The sequence below is a fragment of the Melanerpes formicivorus genome, unplaced genomic scaffold (genome assembly GCF_026170545.1).
Source record: "Melanerpes formicivorus ecotype bairdi unplaced genomic scaffold, bMelFor1.0.p_v2 SCAF_21, whole genome shotgun sequence".
In the NCBI taxonomy this organism is placed as follows: domain Eukaryota; kingdom Metazoa; phylum Chordata; class Aves; order Piciformes; family Picidae; genus Melanerpes; species Melanerpes formicivorus.
Genome location: NW_027142373.1, coordinates 12,264,496 through 12,287,830, shown reverse-complemented (window position 1 = coordinate 12,287,830; position 23,335 = coordinate 12,264,496). Strand labels below are relative to the sequence as shown.

The window sequence follows — 23,335 nt, the reverse complement described above, 5'->3', positions numbered from 1 at the left end:
TCCAGGTGGGGTTGGAAAGGCTCCAGGGAAGGAGATTCCACAACCCCCCTGGGCTGCCTGCTCCAGGCCTCTGTTTCCCTCACTGTAAAGAAGTTTCTCCTCATGTTGAGCTGAAACCTTCTCTGTTCAAGTTTGTATCCATTGGTCCTTGGCTTGTTCCTGTGCACCACTGAAAAGAGCTTGGCCCCCTCCGCTTGCCCCCCACCCCTCAGATACTGATAGACATTGATCAGATCCCTCTCAGCCTTCTCTTCTCCAGACTAAACAGCCCCAGGGCTCTCAGTCTCCCTTCACAGGGGAGATGCTCAAGTCCCCTACTCATCCTCATGGCTCTCTGTTGGACTCTCTCCAGCAGGTCTCTGTCTCTTGTGGACTGGGGAGCCCCAAACTGGACACAGTGTTCCAGCTGTGGTCTCAGCAGGGCAGAGTAGAGGGGGAGCAGAACCTCCCCAGCCCTGCTGGCCACACTTTGCTTGCTGCACCCCAGGACACCATTGGCTCTCTTGGCCACAAGGGCACATTGCTGTCCCATACAGAGCTTGCTGTCCACCAGGGATCCAAGGTCTTTCTCTGTGGAGCTCCTTTGCAGCAGGGCAGCTCCTAACCTGTCCTGGTGCCTGCTGTTATTCCTCCCCAGGTGCAGGACCCTGCCCTTGTCCTTATGGAACTTCACAAGGTTTGCCCTGTCTGTATTCACTTCTTATTGCTGTCCTCACTGACTTGTTCTCACACAGTACCTGAGCAAGGCACATTGAGTGCAGATGCTGAGGAGCAGAGCCTGTGGCCCCACTTTGATCTTGCATGTTGTATTAAGGTCATTACCACATAATGTTATTTTCCCCACAGCACTGCTGCTCCACTGGGGCTGCTGCTCTAAGTATGGTCAAATAGAAGTCCACCTGCTTGTTTGGATTTGCAGATGGGGCTACTGAAAGTGGCCTCCACTGGGTGCCTTTGACAAATGAATGATATATTAAGTGATTAGTGCTAGAATCACAGAATTGTTAGGGTTGGAAGGGAACTCAAGGCTCAGCCAGTTCCAACCTCCCTGCCATGGGCAGGGACACCTCACACTGCAGCAGGTTGCTCACAGCCACCTCCAGCCTGGCTGCAAACACCTCCAGGCAGGAGGCTTCCACCACCTCCCTGGGCAACCTGTGCCAGGCTCTCATCACCCTCATGGGGAACAACTTCTTCCTCACATCCAATCTGAATCTACCCACTTCTAGTTGTGCTCCATCCCCCCCAGTCCTGTCACTCCCTGACACCCTCAACAGTCCCTCCCCAGCTTTCTTGTAGCCCCCTTCAGATACTGCAAGGCCACAATGTTCACAGTGTAAGGAGATAAAAGGAAGTAGAAATTCAGCAGAAATATTCATTAGCACAATAACCATCAAGAAAGGACAGAGGAATGTGTAAGCCTGGGGGATGTCCTTCAGCTTTATTAACACAGCAGAATGATTACTCATTGAATGTCTGTGTTTGAGCCACCAGCATCTTCTTGTGTGGCTAACAGTTCACTTGCTGCTGTGAGCAAAGGTGTTTAGACCTTGGCTCCACTTTTACAGTAGAGAAGCTCAACCTACATTTAGAATTCAGTTTTGGGTAGCTTGAGTTGCATCCTCCAGAGGAGAGTCCAGATTTAATTGGTTTGGGTGGTGGGTTTGATTTTGTTTGGTTCTGTTTTGTTTGGGAGGGGTGGGGAATTGTTTCAGTTTGCTTTGGTTTGGGGTTTGGGGTTTTTTTTGGGGGGTGGTTTTGTTTGTTTTGATTTATTTTGTGTTGGTTTGGATTTGGTTTAGCTTTTTGCTTTCTAACAAAACAGTTGAGCTGCTTTTTTAAGCTACTGAGAAGGTTTACAGACTAAGCATCTCTAACTGTAACAGCAACTGTAACTCAGCAGGGAGAAATGAATGGAGTTCAACCAGGGCAAGGGGGAAAGAACAACTCCCTTGCCCTGGGAAAGAACACCTGGGAAAGAACAACCCCATGGAGCAGTGTAGGTTGGGGACTGACTTGCTGCACAGCAGTGAAGTGGGTCAAGAGAGGTACTCCTCCCCATCTACTCTGCCCTGGTGAGGTGACATCTGGAATATTGTGTCCAGTTCTGGGTCCCTCAGGTCAAGAAGGACCTCAGGGAACATCTTGAAAGCTTCCAGAGCAGAGCCATAAAGATGATTAAGAGAGTAGAACATCTTCCTCATGCAGAGAGCCTGAGGGAGCTGAGGGCTCTGTAGCTTGGAGAGCCTGAGAGGTGACCTCATTGCTGTTGCTAAAGCTGTGCAGGGTGAGTGCCCAGAGGCTGGAGCCAGGCTCTGCTGGGTGATGCCCAATGCCAGCACAAGGGGCAGTGGTGAAAGCAGAGGCACAGGAAGTTCCATGGAAACAGGAGGAGAAATGTTGTCCCTGTGAGGGTGACATAGCCATGGAACAGGCTGCCCAGGGGGGTTGTGGAGACTGCTTCTGTGGAGATATTCAAACCTCACCTGGATGTGTTCCTGTGTGACCTGTTCTAGGTGACCCTGGTCTGGCAGGGAAACTAGACTAGACTAGACTAGACTAGACTAGAATAGACTAGACTAGAATAGAATTGAATTAACCAGGTTGGAAAAGACCTTTGAGATCATCACGTCCAACCTATCACCCAACACCATCTGATCAACTAAACCATGGCACCAAGTGCCTCATCCAGGCTCTTCCTAAACACCTCCAGGGATGGTGACTCCACCACCTCCCTGGGCAGCACATCCCCATGGGCAATCTCTCTGGGAAGAACTTCTTCCTAACCTCCAGCCTAAACCTTCCCTGGTACAGCTTGAGACTGTGTCCTCTTGTTCTGGTGCTGGGTGCCTGCCTGGGAGAAGAGACCAACCCCCACCTGGCTACAACCTCCCTGCAGGGAGTTGGAGAGAGCAAGAAGGTCTCCCCTGAGCCTCCTCTTCTCCAGGCTAAGCAACCCCAGCTCCCTCAGCCTCTCCTCACAGAGCTGTGCTCCAGACCCCTCCCCAGCTTTGTTGCCCTTCTCTGGACACCTTCCAGCATCTCAACATCTTTCCTAACCTGAGGAGCCCAGAACTGGACACTGGTTGGACTGGATGAGCCTTCAAGGTCCCTTCCTGCCCCTAACACTCTGTGATATCTATAAACTGTGTACAATTTTTGTGTTTAGGGTTTTGTTGTTGCTGTGGGTTGGTTGTTGGTGTTTTTTTTTTCCCAACCCTGTCACAAATAAAGCTGTAGCTAAGAAAGAGCTTCTTCAATAAACATTGGCTAAGATTTTTGGGTGTTTTGAAAGAAGTTTTGCCTCTAAATGCTGCCATGCAGGCCAGCGTGTGCACGTTCCTCTGAAAGGAATGAGGTTTACATTCTGCAGCAGGGGTGAGTCAGCTGTCTTCTGTATCAGCTTTCTTTGCCCAAGCCAGTAAATAACATTTTCACTTAAAATGATTTTGTCTTTCTCAAAATAGCAACTAGTCCCTGCAGCCCTGCCAAATAAGGCTATGTCTGACTGAAGAACTTGTTCTTCACCACCATGTCAGCAGCCCCCCTTAGGATGGTGGCTCTGTATGAACTCCCTTTTTGCCAGCCTGGATATATTTTCTTTCAAGCTTTCGTGGAAATTTTTGATTACAGCCTCAATGACAGTGTCAAAGCTACAACCCCATGCACTACAACCCCATGTGCTACAACCCCATGGACTACAACCCCATGCACTACAACCCCATGCACTACAACCCCATGTGCTACAACCCCATGGACTACAACCCCATGCGCTACAACCCCAGGCAGTGCTACAGGCTGGGGTCAGAGTGGCTGAGAGAAGCCAGGCAGAGGGACCTGGGGGTGCTGGTTGACAGCAGCTGAGCATGAGCCAGCAGTGTGCCCAGGTGGCCAAGAAGGCCAATGGCATCCTGGCCTGCATCAGGAACAGTGTGGCCAGCAGGAGCAGGGAAGTCATTGTGCCCCTGTACACTGCACTGGTTAGGCCACACCTGGAGTCCTGTGTCCAGTTCTGGGCTCCTCAGTTTAGGAAAGATGTTGAGATGTTGGAAGGTGTCCAGAGAAGGGCAACAAGGCTGGGGAGGGGTCTGGAGCACAGCCCTGTGAGGAGAGGCTGAGGGAGCTGGGGTTGCTTAGCCTGGAGAAGAGGAGGCTCAGGGGAGACCTTCTTGCTCTCTCCAACTCCCTGCAGGGAGGTTGTAGCCAGGTGGGGGTTGGTCTCTTCTCCCAGGCAGGCACCCAGCACCAGAACAAGAGGACACAATCTCAAGCTGTACCAGGGAAGGTTTAGGCTGGAGGTAAGGAGAAAGTTCTTCCCAGCAAGAGAGACTGGCCATTGGGATGTGCTGCCCAGGGAGGTGGTGGAGTCACCATCCCTGGAGGTGTTTAAGAGGAGCCTGGATGAGGCACTTGGTGCCATGGGTTAGTTGATCAGATGGTGTTGGGTGTTAGGTTGGACTTGATGATCTCAAAGTTCTTTTCCAACCTGGTTAATTCTGTATTCTACTTTGTGAATGTGCACACAGGAGGCCATGGTGTCACCCTGCAGATAAGGCAAGTGAACAGATTCTTCAGGGAAATGAAGCCCAAAGCTTGGATGAGGACAGAGGTTCTCTCAGCTGTGGTTTGGGGGGTGGCACAAAAGCTTGGTGTACAGATATTTCAGTAGAGGCATTGCAGGAATGAAGCTCATTTGTTATTCTTGTTATTCTTTGCCCTAGCTGAATGGGTAGATGCAGGGAGACCAGTGGATGTGGATATAGTCTACCTTGACTTTAGTAAGGCTTTTAACACTGTCTCTCAAAACATCCTTGTGAGCAAGCTCAGGAAATGTGTGATAGAAAAGCAGGCAGGGAGGTGGATGAGGAACTGGTTACACAATAGAGTCCAAACAGTGGTGAGCAATGGTGCCAGGTCCAGCTGGAGAGCTGTAACCAGTGGAGTCCCCCAGGGAGCAGTGCTGGGTCCAGTCCTGTTCAACATCTTCATCAATGACACTGATGACATGACAGACACAGACTCTGCTCAGCAAGTTTGCTGATGACACCAATCTGGGAGGCTTGGCTGAGACACCTGAAAGCTGTGAGGCCATTCAAAGACTTGGACAGACTGAGAGCTGGGCACAGAGGAACCTAATGAAGTTCAACAAGGATAATAGCAGAGTCCTGCATCTGGGAAGGAAGAATAAACTGCAGCAGTAGAGGCTGGGAGATGATCTGCTGGAGAGCAGCCCTGTGGAGAAGGACCTGGGAGTGCTGGTGGATAACAAGTTGTGCATGGGACAGCAATGTGCCCTGGTGGCCAAGAAGGCCAATGGGGTCCTGGGGGGCATTAAGAGTGTGTCTAGCAGATCCAGGCAGGTTCTCCTCCCCCTCTACTCTGCCCTGGTGAGACCACACCTGGAATATTGCATCCAGTTTTTGGCTCCCCAGTTCAGGAGGAACAGGGATCTGCTGGAGAGAGTCCAAGGGAGGGCTGCAAGGATGCTGAAGGGACTGCAGCACTGCCTGGGGAGGAGAGGCTGAGGGACCTGGGGTTGTTCAGTCTGGAGGAGTAAGACTGAGAGGGGATTTAATAAATGTTTATAAATATCTGAGGGCTGGGGGTCAGGAATGAAGGGACAGGGACAGCCTCAGCTCACTGTGCCCTGGGATAGGACAAGGGGCAGTGGATAGAATAGAATAGAATAGAATAGAATAGAATAGAATAGAATAGAATAGAATAGAATAGAACAGAACAGAACAGAACAGAACAGGTTGGAAAAGACCTTCGAGATAATCAAGGAGATGGAGATAGAGATAGGGAGAGAGAGAGAGAGAGAGAGGTAGAGGGAGAGAGAGAGAGAGTTAGAGAGAAATAGGGATAGAGATGGAGATGGAGATGATAGAGATAGAGATAGAGATAGAGATAGAGATAGAGATAGAGATAGAGATAGAGATAGAGATAGAGATAGAGATAGAGATAGAGATAGAGAGATAGAGATGGAGGTAGAGATGAGAGAGAATGAGAGCTATAGAGAGAAAGATGGAGAGATAGAGAGAGGGAGAGAGAAGTAGATCTATGACCCCTAAAACAAGTACCTGCAAAACAGTACTTACATGAAATGAGCTCATTATCAGCTGAATGAAAAGCCTTATATGTCTTGAAAGTCCTTCCACCTGTTCATCAGTGATGAAGGTGAATACAAACTCATGGATCCCCAACAATGGAATCAGCACAAGTGTAGATCTTGCCAATCTTAAAAAGAGAACATTAGGTTAGAGGATTTTTTCAGTATCCCTGGTGCAAAAGTAATAATGAGAATAATAACAGCAATATTGCTAACAATAACAGTAATAAACCACAGAATCACAGAATTGTCAGGGCTGGAAATGACCTCAAGGCTCAGCCAGCTCCAACCCCCTGCCAATGGGCAGGGACACCTCACACTACAGCAGGTTGCTCACAGCCACCTCCAGCCTGGCTGCAAACACCTCCAGGCAGGAGGCTTCCACCACCTCCCTGGGCAACCTGTGCCAGGCTCTCACCACCCTTGTGGGGAACAACTTCTTCCTCACATCCAGTCTGAATCTCCCCACTTCTAGTTTTGCTCCATTCCCCCCAGTCCTGTCCCTCCCTGACACCCTCAAAAGTCCCTCCCCAGTTTTCTTGTAGCCCCCTTCAGATCCTGGAAGGCCACAATTAGGTCTCCTGGGAGCCTTCTCTTCTCCATACTGAACACCCCCAACTGCCTCAGTCTGTCCTCAGAGCAGAGCAGCTCCAGCCTGCTGCTCCTGCTCCTGGCCCTTCTCTGGACACCTTCCAGCACCTCCAGATCCTTCCTGGAACAGAGACTCCAGAACTGGCCCCAGAGCTCCAGCTGTATTCTCAGCAGAGTGGAGCAGAGGGGCAGAATCCCCTCCCTGGCCCTGCTGGCCACACTTCTCTTGCTGCAGCCCAGGCTCTGCTTGGCTCTCTGGGCTGCAAGTGCTCCCTGCTGGCTCCTATTGAGCTTCTCCTCCCCCAGCACCCCCAAGGCCTTTTCTCCAGGGCTACTCTCAAGCCAGTCCCTGCCCAGCCTGTATCAGTGCCTGGGATTGCCCTGACCCAGCTGCAGGACCTTGCACTTGGTCTTGTTGAGCAAATCAGTTGCAAATAAATTGTTCTGGAACCATGCCTCAATGTTCTGCCTCTGGAACTGTGTTAGCAGTTGTGAGATTTTTGAGGACAAATTCCCAGGTATGAATTTCAGAGCACACTGTATCATAAACATCTGTGCAGGAGGGAATCTTGGCTCTGGGTTTAAAGTGACAAGCTAGGGACAAGATACTGACCAGGACAGCCACTAGCATCGAACTTATTCTGCTAGGTAACAGAAAAACATTGACATAGCTGAATGTGAGTTATCTGTTAACAAAGTGATTAGACCTTCTTATCACTCAGGCTCTGCTGGGGGATGCCCAATGCCAGCACAAGGGGCAGTGGTGGAAGCTGAGGCAGAGGAAGTGCCATGGAAACAGGAGGAAATATTTTGTCACTGTGAGGGTGCCAGAGCCCTGGAACAGGCTGCCCAGGGGGATTGTGCAGTCTCCCTCTCTGGAGGTATTCAAACCCCACCTGGATGTGTTCCTGTGTGACCTGCTCTAGGTGACCCTGCTCTGGCAGGGGGGTTGGACTGGATGAGCTTTTGAGGTCCCTTCCAGCCCCTAACATTCTGTGATTGTGTGTGATATCTGTGGCACCTGACAGTAGTAGGTAACTCTATAACCTGCAAGGGCAAATGGCAACTTTTGGATGTTGTAAGAAAGCAACAATGACAAAACCCCACACCAAACCCAAAACCAAACCAAAAAATCCCCAAAAGCTAGGACTTTATTATTTATTACATACCTGTATTTGTAATCATGAAAGCTCATTTGCTGAGCTCTTAGCTTGGAGATCAGCATTCTGAGGATTTTTAAGAAGATGCCAAAGTTAACCTTGAAAGAAAGTGCATACAGGTTACTTAAAACAAATGCTGTGACCCTACTGGTCCAGTACAAAACTGGCATGAAACACCTGTAAGACTTGTCACCTAATAGCAGGAATGCAGCTGTGATCAGGTTGGAATAGCAGCAGGTTGTTACCACAACTACAGCATAGTATCACAGTATCATAGTATCAGTCAGGGTTGGAAGGGACAACAGGGATCATCTAGTTCCAACCCCCCTGCCATGGGCAGGGACACCCCACGCTAGATCAGGCTGCCCAGAGCCTCATCCAGCCTGGCCTTAAACACCTCCAGGGACGGGGCCTCGACCACCGCCCTGGACAACCCATTCCAGGGCTTCACCACTCTCATGGTGAAGAACTTCCTCCTCACATCTAGCCTGAATCTCCCCACCTCCAGCTTCCTTCCATTCCCTCTAGTCCTATCACTACCCGAGATCCTGAGCAGAGAGCACAGCAGAGTGGTGACAGACTCTGGAGGCTCAGGGGAGACCTTATTGCTCTTTACAACTACCTGAAGGGAGGCTGAGCCAGGTGGGGCTTGGTCTCTTCTCCCAGGCAACCAGCATCAGAATGAGAGGACAGAATCTCGAGATGTGCCAGGGGAAGTTTAGGCTGGAGGGGAGGGGAAAGTTCTTCCCAGAAAGAGTAATTTGCCATTGGGATGTGCTGCCTGGGGAGGTGGTGGAGTCCCCATCCCTGGAGGTGTTCAAGAGGGGATTGGCTGTGGCACTTGGTGCCATGGTTTATTTGTCAGGAGGTGTTAAGTGTTAGGTAATAGTTGGACTTAGTGATCTCTGAGGTCCCTGGTTGATTCTATAATTCTATGTATGAGCTCTCCAAACGAGGCTGTTGAGTTTCCATGCAGTCAGGTCACACAGCTCTTCACCAACCCATGCAGCTAAGCAGACTGTGATGAAATACCACAGTCACTGCAATTCTTCAGATAAAGAGCCTCTAGGCATCCACACAAGGATGCCCAGGACATTCTTTTTAATGAATGATTAAATTCAGCCTTAATTACACTGTGGTGACTGAGCCAAGACCAGTCTGCAAATATTTATGTTACAATAAGGCCTGACCATGCCTGTGAGTCTCTAACTACTGCATTTCCACCACCCAGAAGCCCTATGCAAAAAGGGGGGGAAAAAAGAGTTATTGAGGTTGAGAAACTCAGCATTGCCTTATTCAGCCTGATTCATGTTCTGATATATGATCTTTCAGCACAATATCCATTTTTGTTTTAAAGGAGAGCCCTGCTTCCTCATTTGGGGATAGACAATAACTCAGGGCTACTTTTCTTGTCTTCTTTTCATACATAGGGATTGCTGCTGGAACCCCAGCTCCTGTTCTGTGTAAAGGATGCAACACCTCATCTGCTCTTCTCTCCAGATGTGCACAGATGGATCTTTAGAATAGAATAGAATAGAATAGAATAGAATAGAATAGAATAGAATAGAATAGAATAGAATAGAATAGAATAGAATAGAATAGACCAGGTTGGAAGAGACCTTCAAGACCATTGTGTCCAACCCATCAAACAATCCAACACCACCTAAACAACTAACCCATGGCACCAATCACCCCATCAAGTCTCCTCCTGAACACTTCCAGTGATGGTGACTCCACCACCTCCCCAGGCAGCCCATTCCAATGGGCAATCACTCTCTCTGTGTAGAACTTCTTCCTAACATCCAGCCTAAACCTCCCCTGGCACAGCCTGAGACTGTGTCCTCTTGTTCTGGTATTGGCTGCCTGGGAGAAGAGACCAACTTCCGCCTGTCTACAACCTCCCTTCAGGTAGTTGTAGAGAGCAATAAGGTCACCCCTGAGTCTCCTCTTCTCCTTAAACCATCACAGGGTGATCAGTGGATATCCTTCCAGAAAGAAAGAAAGAAAGGAGAGAGGAAGGAAGAGAGGGAGGAAGGAAGAGAGGGAGGAAGGAAGAGAGGGAGGAAGGAAGAGAGGGAGGAAGGAAGAGAGGAAGGGAGGAAGGAAGGAAGAGAGGAAGGGAGGTAGGAAGGAAGAGAGGAAGGAAGGAAGGAAGGAAGGAAGGAAGGAAGGAAGGAAGGAAGGAAGGAAGGAAGGAAGGAAGGAAGGAAGGAAGGAAGGAAGGAAGGAAGGAAGGAAGGAAGGAAGGAAGGAAGGAAGGAAGGAAGGAAGGAAGGAAGGAAGGAAGGAAGGAAGGAAGGAAGGAAGGAAGGAAGGAAGGAAGGAAGGAAGGAAGGAAGGAAGGAAGGAAGGAAGGAAGGAAGGAAGGAAGGAAGGAAGGAAGGAAGGAAGGAAGGAAGGAAGGAAGGAAGGGAGAGAAAGGAAGAAAAGGACAACTAAAGCATAGGTAGCTGGAGGTCCAAAGGCTAAGACTTCAACAGTTGGAGATGCTTTGATTTGCTTCTGCAGAACAATTATCATCAACATGATGGTACTGAGACTATGATGCTTGGTACTTCAGCTGCAAATGAATGCCCTCAGCCCTTACCCCACTGCCTGGCTGGATATTCAGAAAGCAAAAACCAGAAGTTGGTAGCCAGTTGTGGAGTGCGTCCAGCAGATCCAGGGAGGTTCTCCTTCCTCTCTACTCTGCCTTGGTGAGGTCCCACCTGGAATATTGCATCCAGTTCTGGGATCCCCAGTTCAAGAGGGACAGGGATCTGCTGGAGAGAATCCAAGGGAGGGCTCCAAGGATGCTGAAGGGACTGCAGCACTGCCTGGGGAGGAGAGGCTGAGAGCCCTGGGGCTGTTTGGTCTGAAGAGAAGACTGAGAGGGGATTTAATAAATGTCTGTAAATATCTGAAGGCTGGGGGTCAGGAAGGAAGGGACAGGGACAGCCTCTGCTCACTTGTGCCCTGGGATAGGACAAGGGGCAATGGATGGAACATGAGGAGGAACTTCTTCACTGTGAGGGCCCCAGAGCCCTGGAACAGGCTGCCCAGGGGGCTTGTGGAGTCTCCTTCTCTGGAGGCTTTCAAGCCCCATCTGGATGTGTTCCTGTGTGACCTGTGCTGGATTCTGGTCGTGCTCTGGCAGGGAGGTTGGGCTTGATGATCTCCAGAGATCCCTTCCAACCCCTAGCATCCTCTGATCCTGTGATGCTGTCATTGTGTATGAACTCAGGGACAGAATCAGAAAGCAATTTTCTGAGGCAGCATTGAACTTCTCAAGCTTGGGATCTTCCCTGCTCTTTGTGAAGTGTCCTTTTGCCACTCTCTGTTACTAAAGTGTCTGTCCTACAGACTGTACTTCCCTGTTTTATTTCACAGCACCTTGTGGGCATCTCTTTGGGCAAATTCTGGGAGATACAGATGTGTGCATGTAGAGGAGGGGACGAGTTACATTTAAACAGATGACTCCTGGGCTTTCTTAGCATTAAGAATTTGACTTCTCCTTTGGATCTAATTTCTTGCTTCTATGAATACAAAGAACTGACCATAGTCAACACTGTAGAGTTTTTCAAGAGCAGAGCTAGCAAACCTTTTCTATCCAAACTTACTTTGATCTGGAAGATTTGCTTTATTCTAAAAATGATTTTTCATCATCAACTTCTGCTTCTTACAGCAAACACTGCAGCTGCAGTAGCAATGACTACCACAAAGCTGGAATGTTTTTGCTTCTGGTGTCTCAGACACGAGACAGAATTCTCACTACACTATGGAAGCAGAATCACTAAACCTTTGGGAAGGTGACCCCAAAGCATGTAGCATGGGAAACAAAGAGGGGGAGTTAGAGGCTGCAGGGCTGTGACATTACCAGAAGCACTGAGATGTGGTGGGATTGGTCCTAGGGCTGCAGCGTGGGAACGGATGGAGACAAGCTCTTGAGGAAAGACAGGCAGGAGACAAGAGGAGAGGGAGTCACCCTCATGCAGCCCTACAGGCTGGGGTCAGAGTGGCTGGAGAGCAGCCAGGCAGAAAGGGACCTGGGGGTACTGGTTGACAGCAGCTGAGCATGAGCAAGCAGTTTGCCCAGGTGGCCAAGAGGGCCAATGGCATCCTGGCCTGCATCAGGAACAGTGTGGCCAGCAGGAGCAGGGAGGTCATTCTGCCAGTACTCAGCACTGCTTAGGCCACACCTTGAGTCCTGTGTCCAGTTCTGGGCTCCTCAGGTTAGGAAAGATGTTGAGATGCTGGAAGGTGTCCAGAGAAGGGCAACAAAGCTGGGGAGGGGTCTGGAGCACAGCCCTGTGAGGAGAGGCTGAGGGAGCTGAGGTTGCTTAGCCTGGAGAAGAGGAGGCTCAGGGGAGACCTTCTTGCTCTCTCCAACTCCCTGCAGGGAGGTTGTAGCCAGGTGGGGGTTGGTCTCTTCTCCCAGGCAGGCACCCAGCACCAGAACAAGAGGACACAGTCTCATGCTGTGCCAGGGGAGGTTCAGGCTGGATGTTAGGAAAAACTTCTTCCCAGAATGAATGATTGGCCACTGGAGTGTGCTGCCTAGAGAGGTGTTGGAGTCACTGTCCCTGGGAGTGTTTAAAAAGAGCCTGGAGGAGGCACTTGGTGCCATGGTTCAGTTGATAAGATGGTGTTGGGTGATAGTTTGGACTTGACAATGTTGAAGGTCTTTTCCAACCTGGTTAATTCTCTTCTATTCTAATCCAAGAGCAGTTTCATACTTGGAGAAAGGGCCACAAAGGACAATTACACTTGCACATGGCATTAGGAACAGATGAATTCATTCTTACTGCAATGGAAAACAACATTGGTCCTCGGATGATCCACCAGATTCCCATGTGTTCATTTGTTCCCCAGCACCTGAAGAGTAATTGAGAGGATGATTACATCATTTTCATAGGAAAACAAAAAAGGAGAGAGAGAGGGAGAGAGAGAAAGCCCTCCTAAGCTTTGTATGTACTTCAGAAGTAAGTTGGCAAAGTTCATCATTCTCAGGGGCCAGTCAGGAGAAATGCCATCAAACCAGGCAGAGTCTCACCAACTGCATCTGTTGAGAAGACCTTGCCAGCAGAATGCTGAGAGAAGTTTTCCTAGATGGCAAACCTCAGAACTATCATCAGGCAAACTCAGCCTTTGGATGCATACAACTGGAAATGGCACCACCAACCCCTCACAGAGGAAATGATGCTTACTAGTGCAGCTTACTCTTACTGATTCATTCACTGACTACTGAAAACATTCATTTCATACCAGCTTTCAGTGGATATCTGCCCATGGCAAGGGGGTCAGAACTGGATGATCCTTGAGGTCTCTTCCAACTCTAACAATTCTGTGATTCCATGATATCAGTTTTCATCGTTATCCTCCACAACAAACATGTTTCTTTCAAAACAGCAGGGAATGCCAACTGAAGTCAAGGTATGGATGGTCTGCAAGGAAACTATCTCTCCCCTTGTCTTACCAACACCATGTTCTCCAGGAATCTATACAGAATCACAGAATTGTGAGGGTAAGAAGGGACCTCAAGGATCAGCCACTTCCAACCCCCTGCCATGGGCAGGCACACCTCACACTACAGCAGGTTGCTCACAGCCACATCCAGCCTGGCTGCAAACACCTCCAGGCAGGAGGCTTCCACCACCTCCCTGGGCAACCTGTGCCAGGCTCTCACCACCCTCATGGGGAACAACTTCTTCCTCACATCCAGTCTGAATCTCCCCATTGCTAGTTTTGCTTCATCCCCCCCAGTCCTATCCCTACCTGACACCCTCAAAAGTCCCTCCCCAGCTTTCTTGGAGCCCCCTTCAGATCCTGCTAGGCCACCATAAGGTCTGCTTGGTTTGTGTTAACCATTGGCTTCATGTAAGTGAAAGGACATTGGATGCAATAGCTTTGATTTCAAGAACAATGAATGTTCACTCTCCTTCTGATCTAGTGTGAGGTGTCCCTGTCCATGGCAGGGAGGTGGGAACTGGATGTTCCTCGAGGTCCCTTCCAACCCTGACAATTCTGTGACCCTGTGATTTATGCATAAGTAAATGTGAGACTTTCTAGAAGTAGTTTAATGTAAAAGTACTAAAGTGGACCTAGAAAATGCAACCAGTGCTGACATGTGTCTAACCTATTAACCTAGTAATCAATACTTGTGGCAACTACTGTTAAGGGTTTCCAGCAAAATTAGGCAGACAGAAAAGCAGCATTTTAAGGCACATTTTATTTAGTAACCTACCTTGTGTTCTCCATTTTTGATCTGATTATACCCCAAGGGCCCACAAACAGGATAGGAACAACTGAAAAGAAAAGGAGTCAGGTATAGTCAAGCTTGCAATATGGTGCATCAAAAAGACCACAAAGATGTCTGTTGCAGCTGCTGTTCTGAGCAAGGGCAGCTGCTGAAGGCATGCAGAGTGCAAGATTCCCCAACTGACCAATTCCATGCTGCCAAGAGCAAAACAATAACATTCCATGTGTGCCAAGAACAACATCCTGACACACTGGCACCTCTTACTGGAGAATGATTTTAGCTTCTACACCCTGCTGGACTCTATTGGTTAAGTGGTTGGCAACAAAGAGTCTATAAACAGCCTCTCTGAGCAGCAGGACACATTTTTTCCAGCCTGAAAGTTTCTGTGATTCTGTAGTGGTCAGGGGTTGGAATGTGCTGCCCAGGGAGGTGGTGGAGTCACCAACCCTGGATGTGTTTCAGGGTGGTTTGGATGTGGTGCCTGGGGCTATGGTTTAGGAGTGACCCTTGCAGAGCAGGGGTAATGGTTGGACTTGGTGATCCTGAGGGTGTTTTCCAACCTGAATGTTTCTGTGGTTCTGATTCTTTGGGGGGTTGGGGCTTCTGTAAGGGACTTCTGCTTCCTTAAGCTACTTCTGTTAAGGGCTTCTGGAACTTCTTTAAGTGGAACTCTAAGACTCCTTAATGCTGGGGATTGTACAACACAGAAATAAATGAACTACTGAGAGGACTTCCGAGATTCTCTGCCCACTGCATTTCTGGAATCTCATTGTGGAGTGTGGTTCATGCCTCATTTGTCACCTCGTTATCAGGGGCTACTACTAGGAGTACATCAGCATCCGAAACAGGGGTGCAGTAGATGTCAGGGTGTCATGCAAAGGCATTGTCATGGGCTGAGTTGGACCTGCTGCTGTCATTCATGCCACGATGCAGTCGTGCCTTCCAGTCCTCTGTCTAGAATGTACAAGCATCAACTTGATCTTGGCTCCATCTGCAGCTCTAAATGACATTTCACTGTCCAGCTGAATCTTGCCTTTTCAGACTGATCTAGGTGTGTAGCTACATGATACATGTACACTGCTGGCACCCAGAAGGATGAGGTGATGGTACCCAGAGCAACTTCAGGACAGCAGGAGGTCTCAGCAGGTGTAAGCATGGCTTGCCCCTGCTGGCTCAGCAGCAGCACTGCTACAGATGTCTGCAGGGTAGGTGCCAGATGCCCTGATGTAGTGATTCTAATAAATGCAAACAAGAGATTAAGCTAGTCGGTTCCTTTAGGAAATCGGTGAATATGACATAGGCCTGAGAGCAGTGGAGAGGGCCTGACAGAGATGTGATCAGTATTTCAGTATTCCTAAGGTTGGAAGAGACTTCAAAGATCGTCAAGTCCAACCTGTCACCACTGCAGGCTTGAACTCACGACCTTTCCATTAAGGGTCTGATGCGCTACTAACTGAGCCACCTGAGGGCGTCATTACGATTAATGCTTTTACAATAATAAGCACATTTCTTTACCAGACTTGTGCTATTGCAGTTTGAACAAGGAATAAAATGATAACTACCTGTTCAAACAAGCTGCTGCTGAAAGCAACAAATTCACTGAGGCAGGTGGGAAGGGTGATGCAGCCATGAGACAACACTACCCAGTGTGAAAGACAGTGGTCTTCTGGTGCTAAGACAGCACAAGGGATCTTTAAAGAGTAATGTGAGAGCAAACAGAGAAATCAAGGCATGGATGGTGAGGAGGACACGCTAAAGTGCAAGGTACAGCAGAGGAGAAAGCCTGCAGTGGACAATGCTGTGTGGTGTTATGCACTCAGAAACTTGCAACAGATTAGGAAGGATGGGAATGAGCGTGAAAGTGAAGGCAAGGAGTTAATGGAGTTAAGGGAGAAGCAAAAGAGGAAAAGGAGGGATGCCAAAAATGGGACAGGATGTTCAAAACTGCGAGCCTGAAAAATGCTCTCCACAGCAGCACAGGGGATGACTACAGATTAGATGATTAGTAGGAATTAGGAAACCTTGATTCTCTCCTTTATCGAGACAAGGTACAGAACGATGAGTAAGCAACAATCATAACTGCCAGGTTACAGCACATGAGTTAAACAAAAGGGTTCAAAGGCTTGTGACTCAATTTACATTGCTCTGGTCCATGAAAAATGCCTGAAATGTAAGGGCTGACACACAAGAACTGGGTCATGCAGTGCTTCAGATTTTCCTCTAACACAGCACTTTACAAATTCTAAGAGACCTAGGAAGGAGAACATATGCTCCTCAGGTTAGGAAAGAGATTGACTTGCTGGAGCGTGTCCAGAGAAGGACAACAAAGTTGGTGAGGGGCTTGGAACACAGCCCTGTGAGGAGAGGCTGAGGGAGCTGGGGTTGCTTAGCCTGGAGAAGAGGAGGCTCAGGGGAGACCTCATTGCTCTCTACAACTCCCTGAATGGATGTTGTAGACAGGCAGAGGTTGGTCTCTTCTCCCAGGCACCCAGTACCAGAACAAGAGGACACAGTCTCAGGCTGCACCAGGGGAGGTTTAGGCTGGAGGTTAGAAGGAAGATTTACACAGAGAGAGTGATTGCCCATTGGAATGGGCTGCCTGGGGAGGTGGTGGAGTCACCATCGCTGGAGGTGTTCAGGAGGAGACTTGATGGGGAGCCTGGTGCCATGGGTTAGTTGATTAGGTGGTGTTGGATGATAGGTTGGACTCCATGATCTTGAAGGTCTCTTCCAACCCGGTCTATTCTATTCTATTCTAAAGAAAACCATTCATGCTCAGGTAGTTCTGCTATGTAAGTTTGCTATTACAAAGCAGGAAAAGGGAAGAATTGTTATGGTACAGATCCTCTTATTCCACATATTTACCCAATGAATTTGTTTAGAATAACCTGGACACCTTCAAGTGCCCCTGTACTCTGCACTGGTTAGGCCACACCTTGAGTCCTGTGTCCAGTTCTGGGCCCCTCAGTTTAAGAAGGACATTGAGACACTTGAAGGTGTCCAGAGAAGGGCAACAAAGCTGGGGAGGGGTCTGGAACACAGCCCTGTGAGGAGAGGCTAAGGGAGCTGGGGTTGCTTAGCCTGGAGAAGAGGAGGCTCAGGGGAGACCTCATTGCCCTCTACAACTACCTGAAGGGAGGTTGTAGCCAGGTGGGGGTTGGTCTCTTCTGCCAGGCACCCAGCACCAGAACAAGAGGACACAGTCTTAAGCTGTGCCAGGGGAGGTTTAGGCTCGAGGTGAGGAGAAAGTTCTTCACTGAGAGAGTCATTTGTCATTGGGATGTGCTGCCCAGGGAGGTGGTGGAGTCCCCATCCCTGGAGGTGTTCAAGAGGGGATTGGACGTGGCACTTGGTGCCATGGTCTAGTCATGAGGTCTGTGGTGACAGGTTGGACTCGATGATCTTTGAGGTCTCTTCCAACCTTGGTGATACTGTGAGACTGTGAAAGGGGAAAAGGGAAGGGAACAGCCTGTGCTCTCCCCTTCTGAATGGGAGATGCAGGCATTCTGGGAATGGAATAACAAAAATTGCACTTTCTGGTCCACCTATTTAGCATCTGGAGGACTGTACTCTATGGTCTCCTAATGATTCCTAGCCTCAAACCACGACAGACTCAAAACAGAATGACAGAACTGAGAACTTGGAGGCTGTTTTGTACTTACCCCATCCTATCACAACGTACGTCTGGAGCAGTCGCCTCTCAGAGAGCACAACGGTGATCAGCAATGTATGCAGATAAATCCCTTCTACTAACAGCCAGAAGTAATTTGCCCCAACAAAGTAATGCATGAAAAACTGGGCAGTCCTGCAGATGATTACAATCTGGGGAAATGAAAGAGCAGGAGTCATTGTTAGCATATAAAAGCTCTGAGCAGTCCTGGGTTCCCCTTGTCAGTTGGGTAACTGGTTTAAAACTCGCACGTGGCTGTGTGTGTGTGCTGCTGTTAGAGCAGAGGGAAGCTCTTTTACCCCTTCCCAAAGGAGGAAAATAAAAACATTCCACACAGGATTGGAAAGGGTTAGAAATGGAAATGCAAATACTGTCCACAAATAGTCACACAAACACAAAATACCCAAACTCATGTTCAGCCTGGGCCCAGTTCTCTCCAGTCTGGGCTTTACCAAACCTCACTAGGCCAAGAGCTTCCAAAAGCCTCACTCCCAGGCAGGCCAAACCCAAGCCTCAATGCCCACCTTGCCCCCATACCTCCCTACTCCTCCCTGCCTAGGCCCAAATTGCACGGAAGAAATTAGCTTTACCAAGGCTGATCCAGGCTACAAACCTCCCCCACAAAAGAGAAGGTCCTGCAGGGATCAGAGGGAGTGAGAAAAGGCAGGAAACTGACTGTGCAGCCAATTTATATAGGGAAGGAAGATGCAGGCTGATAGGAATGAAATAACACAGATTACACCCTTCTGGTGTCCACCTCCCTGGAGTATTCAGTGCTTGGAGGACTTCTCAATGGTTCTTAAGACATCCAGTCTCAAACTTACAACAGTGTGCAACTCTGATTTGGTCACAGATCTCACAAGGCTCTGCTTGCTGCTTGTGGGAGGCTGGAGGGCAGGGTAACAATTTAAAGGCTTCTACGTTGTCAGAGAGTTTGAATGGAGGTGACAAAGACAGCAACAGTACAGGCTGGGGTAAGGGCTGCCCAGGGAGGTGGTGGAGTCCACACCCCTGGAGGTGTTCAGAAAAGGCTTGGATGTGGCACTTGGAGCCATGGTTTAGTTGTCAGGAGGTGTTAGGTATTAGGTGATAGGTTGGACTTGGTGATCTCTGAGGTCTTTTCCAACCTGGTTGATTCTATGATTCTCTGTGTTCTTTGTCATGATCTGCACAATAGAAAATACACTGCTCAGCTATTAAAACAATAGTCACCATCAATCTCTTGCAGGTAAATTTGCCTCTCTGCATGGAAAAACTGCACTTATACAGCATCACACAAACTGACTTTATCCCCAGTGGCCGGAAACCAGAGATGTTATCCCATCATCAAATCAAGTTTAAGGAAATCAGTAGATCTCCCCAGTACAGAAAAGCCTTTAAATGAGGGTTTTTTTCTCTGTTACTGTTCTTCCTCAGGAAATGTAATGCTGGATAACTTTGTTTTAAAAGCAAGAGCTGTGTGCATTGCATTGTTATGCATGCTGAGAGTAAGCTACAACTCAGAGAAGTACCTGGGGTGGCCAAGAAAGCCAATGGCATCCTGGCTTCTGTTAGAGACACAGTGGGCAGCAGGGAGAGGAGGTGATCATCCCCCTGTGCTCAGCACTGAGGAGGCCACACCTCAAGTGTTGTGTTCAGTTCTGAGCCCCACACTACAAGAAGGACATTGAGGGGCTGAAGAGTGTCCAGAGAAGGGCAATGAGGCTGGTGGAAGGGCCTGGAGCAGCTGATACTATGATATTATAGGCTAGAGGAGGGGCTGAGGGAGCTGGGGGTGTTCATGATGGAGAAGAGGAGGCTGAGGGAGACCTCATTGCTCTCTGCAACTCCCTAAAGTGAAGTTGGAGTGAGGAGGGGGCAGCCTCTTCTCCTTGGTGGCAAGCAACAGGAGCAGAGGAAATGGTTCCAAGCTGCACCAGGAGAGGTTCAGGCTGGATCTCAGGAAATATTTCTTCAGTGGAAGGATTCTCAAACATTGGAATGGTCTGCCCAGGGCAGTGCTGCAGTCACCATCCCTGGGGCTGTTCAAGCAGCTGTGGATCTGGTGCTTGGGGACATGGTCTAGTGCTGACCCTCCAGTGCTGGCTCGAGGGTTGGACTGGATGAGTATTGAGGTCTCTTCCAACTAGCTAGATTGTGTGATTCTGTGAATACTGTGTTAGGTAAGTGCCAAATAAGTGTGCAGATTTCTTCCTAAAAAGTACAGGTATGAGCTGCTTTGCTTAACTGGACATTTCCAAATGTAACTATTGTTTTATTTGTTGCTTCAATACAAGGTTTCACATAAAATCAATCTAGTAAACTATCAGTTCAGGATTATTTTTTTCTTGACAGCCCAAATCTTCATCAGCAAAGCTTCAGCATTCAAAGCTCAACTAAGAAACCTCTCAGAACCTTCTGTCTGGTGGCACACATCCAAAATTGAAATGTTATTGGCCCCCAGCACACACATTTACTGTTAGCAAGGAACTACCAGGTTACCTCAGGACTGAGGTACAAGATCCATCCAGTCTCATCGTTTGGTCTTTTGGAGTAAATGTTGTAGTAGACACTGTCCTTGATCAGCACTGCTGTGGCACGCAGGATAAACGATGCAAATAAATTCATATGGATGTAGTTTCTTGTGCAGTGGAGTTTTCTGTGAGAGAGAAAATGAAGAGTGAACCCTGTGGAATGCTGACAATCTAGAGAAATGAGAGGAAATACTCTTGGTGGTCATATTCAGTGGGATCCTGGGGTGCATTCAGAGGAGTGTGGCCAGCAGGTTCTCCTCCCCCTCCACTCTGCCCCGGTGAGGCCCCACCTGAAATATTGCATCCAGCTCTGGGCTCCCCAGTTCAAGAGGGACAGGGAGAGAATCCATGGGAGGGCTACAAGGGACTGCAGCACTGCCTGGGGAGGTGAGGCTGAGACCCCTGGGGCTGTTCAGTCTGGAGAGGAGAAGTCTGAGAGGGGATCTGGTCAAAGTCTATTGATATCTGAGGGCTGGGGGTCAGGAAGGGACAGCCTCTGCTCACTTGTGCCCTGGGATAGGACAAGAGGCAATGGATAGAAACTACAGCACAGGAGGCAGTACCTGTGGAGGAAGAATTTCTTTACTGTAAGGATCACAGAACCCTGGAGCAGGCTGCCCAGAGGGGCTGTGGAGTCTCCTTCTCTGGAGGCTTTCCAGCCCTGTCTGGATGTGTTCCTGTGTGACCTGTGCTAGATTCTGTGTTGTCCTGCTCTGGCAGGGGGCTTGGACTTGAAGCTCTCCAGAGGTCCCTTCCAACCCCTAACATCCTTTGATCCTCTGATCCTGTCATCAATGGGTTTTGAACAGGAATTCTCTTTATAATGCTTGTTAGGAAACTACAAGTTACTTAGGTTGGAAGCTGAACAATGCAGTGGATTACATGAAACAAGCAATGTGCACACTGCACTTCTAAAACACACTTCAATTTGTACTAACCTGAGGGAAGAAAGTATAAAAAGAGCTAACACAAGTGAGATGAGAGAAAAATAATATCCTATAGTGTACAACAACTGCAATGTGGTCAGCAATTTATGGTCTTCTTCCTAGGAAAAAAAAAAAAGAAGAAGAAAAAGGAGTTATACACACAGGCAGGTGGGGAGGGCAAGAACAAAGCTCAGATACTTCTGAGGCCAACTTCTTTGTGCTGCAGGGTAGCCAGGGGAGGTTTGTGGTGCCTGCTCCCTGCATTCCCTCACAGAGCCACTGCACGCCAGGGACACTTGCAGACAGCCTTAGGTTCTTTTTAACTTTGAAGGCTCTGACAGTCTCATTTGCAGCTTGCTCCTGCACAGACACCATTTACAGCTAATCATTGCAATGCTTACATGCACCTCATAGATCCTGGCGGCTTAATAACTGAATCAACTCACTCTACTTGTACACACAAGTGCAATTACTCCGTGTGTGTCCTGGGGACACAGTTACAGATCAGTTGTGCCTGAACAATTTTGAGAGTCAGCTCTGCCTGGAGGCATTGAAATAGACTGAATTCTGCCATGAGTTCAAGGGGGGGAAAATCAAATTTATGAAGTTAGAGCTGTCTAGAATGTCTTTGAGTGATGAAGAAGACTTTAGAGGAGGAAGGGAGGCACTCACACTTTCTTTCCACTTTGCCTCATTTCTCCTTGGTAAGTTACTCTCCATTAAGCTGCTTGTGTCCATGCCTCATCCCTTCATACTGTTTTTCTATCTCAGGAAAGGCTTCTCTCTAGAGGGGATACCAGGATATGTGATTTTCATAATCCATATTTGGCCTGCAAAGATTTTCTTGGAACCTGTTTTCTTCGCAAATTATCTTACTGCTCAGTGCCAAGGACTTTAGCACTGTCTTCCTGCCAGTAGCTGCCAATAATCAATGCATGCTAATGAGTCAGGATAGCATGGGTGAGCCATGCCTCTTGGAGAGGGTGAAAGTGACCAGAGAGAGCAGTGTGGGTGCAGGAGATTTCAATAGCAGATCCCTTAGTCATGTGGCTCCATGGAATTATTCACACACTCATGAACCTAATAAAAAGCCTCAGTTTTCATCCTGGCTGTGCCAATTTTGCACTACCAAAGCAAAAGTAATCAAGCTGATTCCTCTGCTGTGTGTAGATACCAGTCCTGGATGATTTCTAACATCTTGGGGCTTTCCACTAACTGACCAACAGGTACAAAGCCACATTCAGTGTTGGTAGGAGAGCTGCTTAAAGCTTTGTTGAGAACTCCTTTGCTGTCACACAAGATGAATTAATGGATCTCCCACCCACAAGCCTGCAATTCAGAATGGTCAACAAACCCTGGAAAGCTTTCAGTCCTTCACGAATATTTATCACACACATAAATAAACTAAGTTGGGGAGTTCATGTACTCACCATATACAGAGTGTAGTAAGAGTATAGTAGCACATGGGGATCCTAAGCTAATGGTGTGTGATAAAGTAATCAATGATTTTACTCACTAAAGTGATAAACAGCGACAGGATTCACTCAAAAGCACTACAAAGCACAAAATAACCAGCAGTGAGACATCAGATTTTGACATCAGCTGAGCTGATGATGATCAACTCCATGGCCAAAGCACTTACAAGAAGCTGAAAGCAGACAAGCTGCAGACTTTGATGTTATCTGAAACTCTGCTGCATTCCTTTCAGCTCAGCTGTGCAAGTGGCCAACAGGACTGGGTCCCTGACTCACTGCCAGGGCTGTCCTTTGCCTTAAGCCTGCTGGGGTGGTAGAAGTGAGCTCCCTGCAAACTGCCTTCTCACAGAGAACAGGAGCCAGGCTTCTTTGCAGGTGTCGCTCCCAGCCTCAAAAACCAGAGGTGGTAAGTCGTTGTTTTCATTTTATCTTCAGTACAAAGAGCTGAGCTCTGTCTAAGTGAGAGTTTGCTCTTTGTTCAGCCAAGGAGAGCCTTTCACCCTGCTGACAAAGGCCAGCCCCTCGGGCTGCATGCAGTATCTGGAGGGGTGGTGTTTGCTCCATGATGAATCCACCACACTGTGACCAGATCTATTTGAAAGGAAAAGTCAGCAGCTCATTCACTGCATGAAGGCTCAGGGAGTGCCATGGAA

At 48.5% G+C, this 23,335-nt stretch overlaps 1 protein-coding gene across 1 annotated transcript in view; it reads right to left on the bottom strand.

Moving 5' to 3' along the window:
* The window catches only part of GLP2R (glucagon like peptide 2 receptor), a 54,986-nt gene that overhangs the window by 3,871 nt on the left and 27,780 nt on the right, over nt 1–23,335 (bottom strand). The window contains exons 5-11 of the mRNA XM_068151625.1: nt 21,220–21,326; nt 20,250–20,406; nt 17,761–17,920; nt 14,084–14,144; nt 12,645–12,714; nt 7,870–7,958; nt 6,099–6,237 (exon numbers count right to left, since the gene is read on the bottom strand). Coding sequence (XP_068007726.1) covers nt 6,099–6,237; nt 7,870–7,958; nt 12,645–12,714; nt 14,084–14,144; nt 17,761–17,920; nt 20,250–20,406; nt 21,220–21,326 — 783 coding nt within the window. The remainder of the gene's footprint in view (nt 1–6,098; nt 6,238–7,869; nt 7,959–12,644; nt 12,715–14,083; nt 14,145–17,760; nt 17,921–20,249; nt 20,407–21,219; nt 21,327–23,335) is intronic.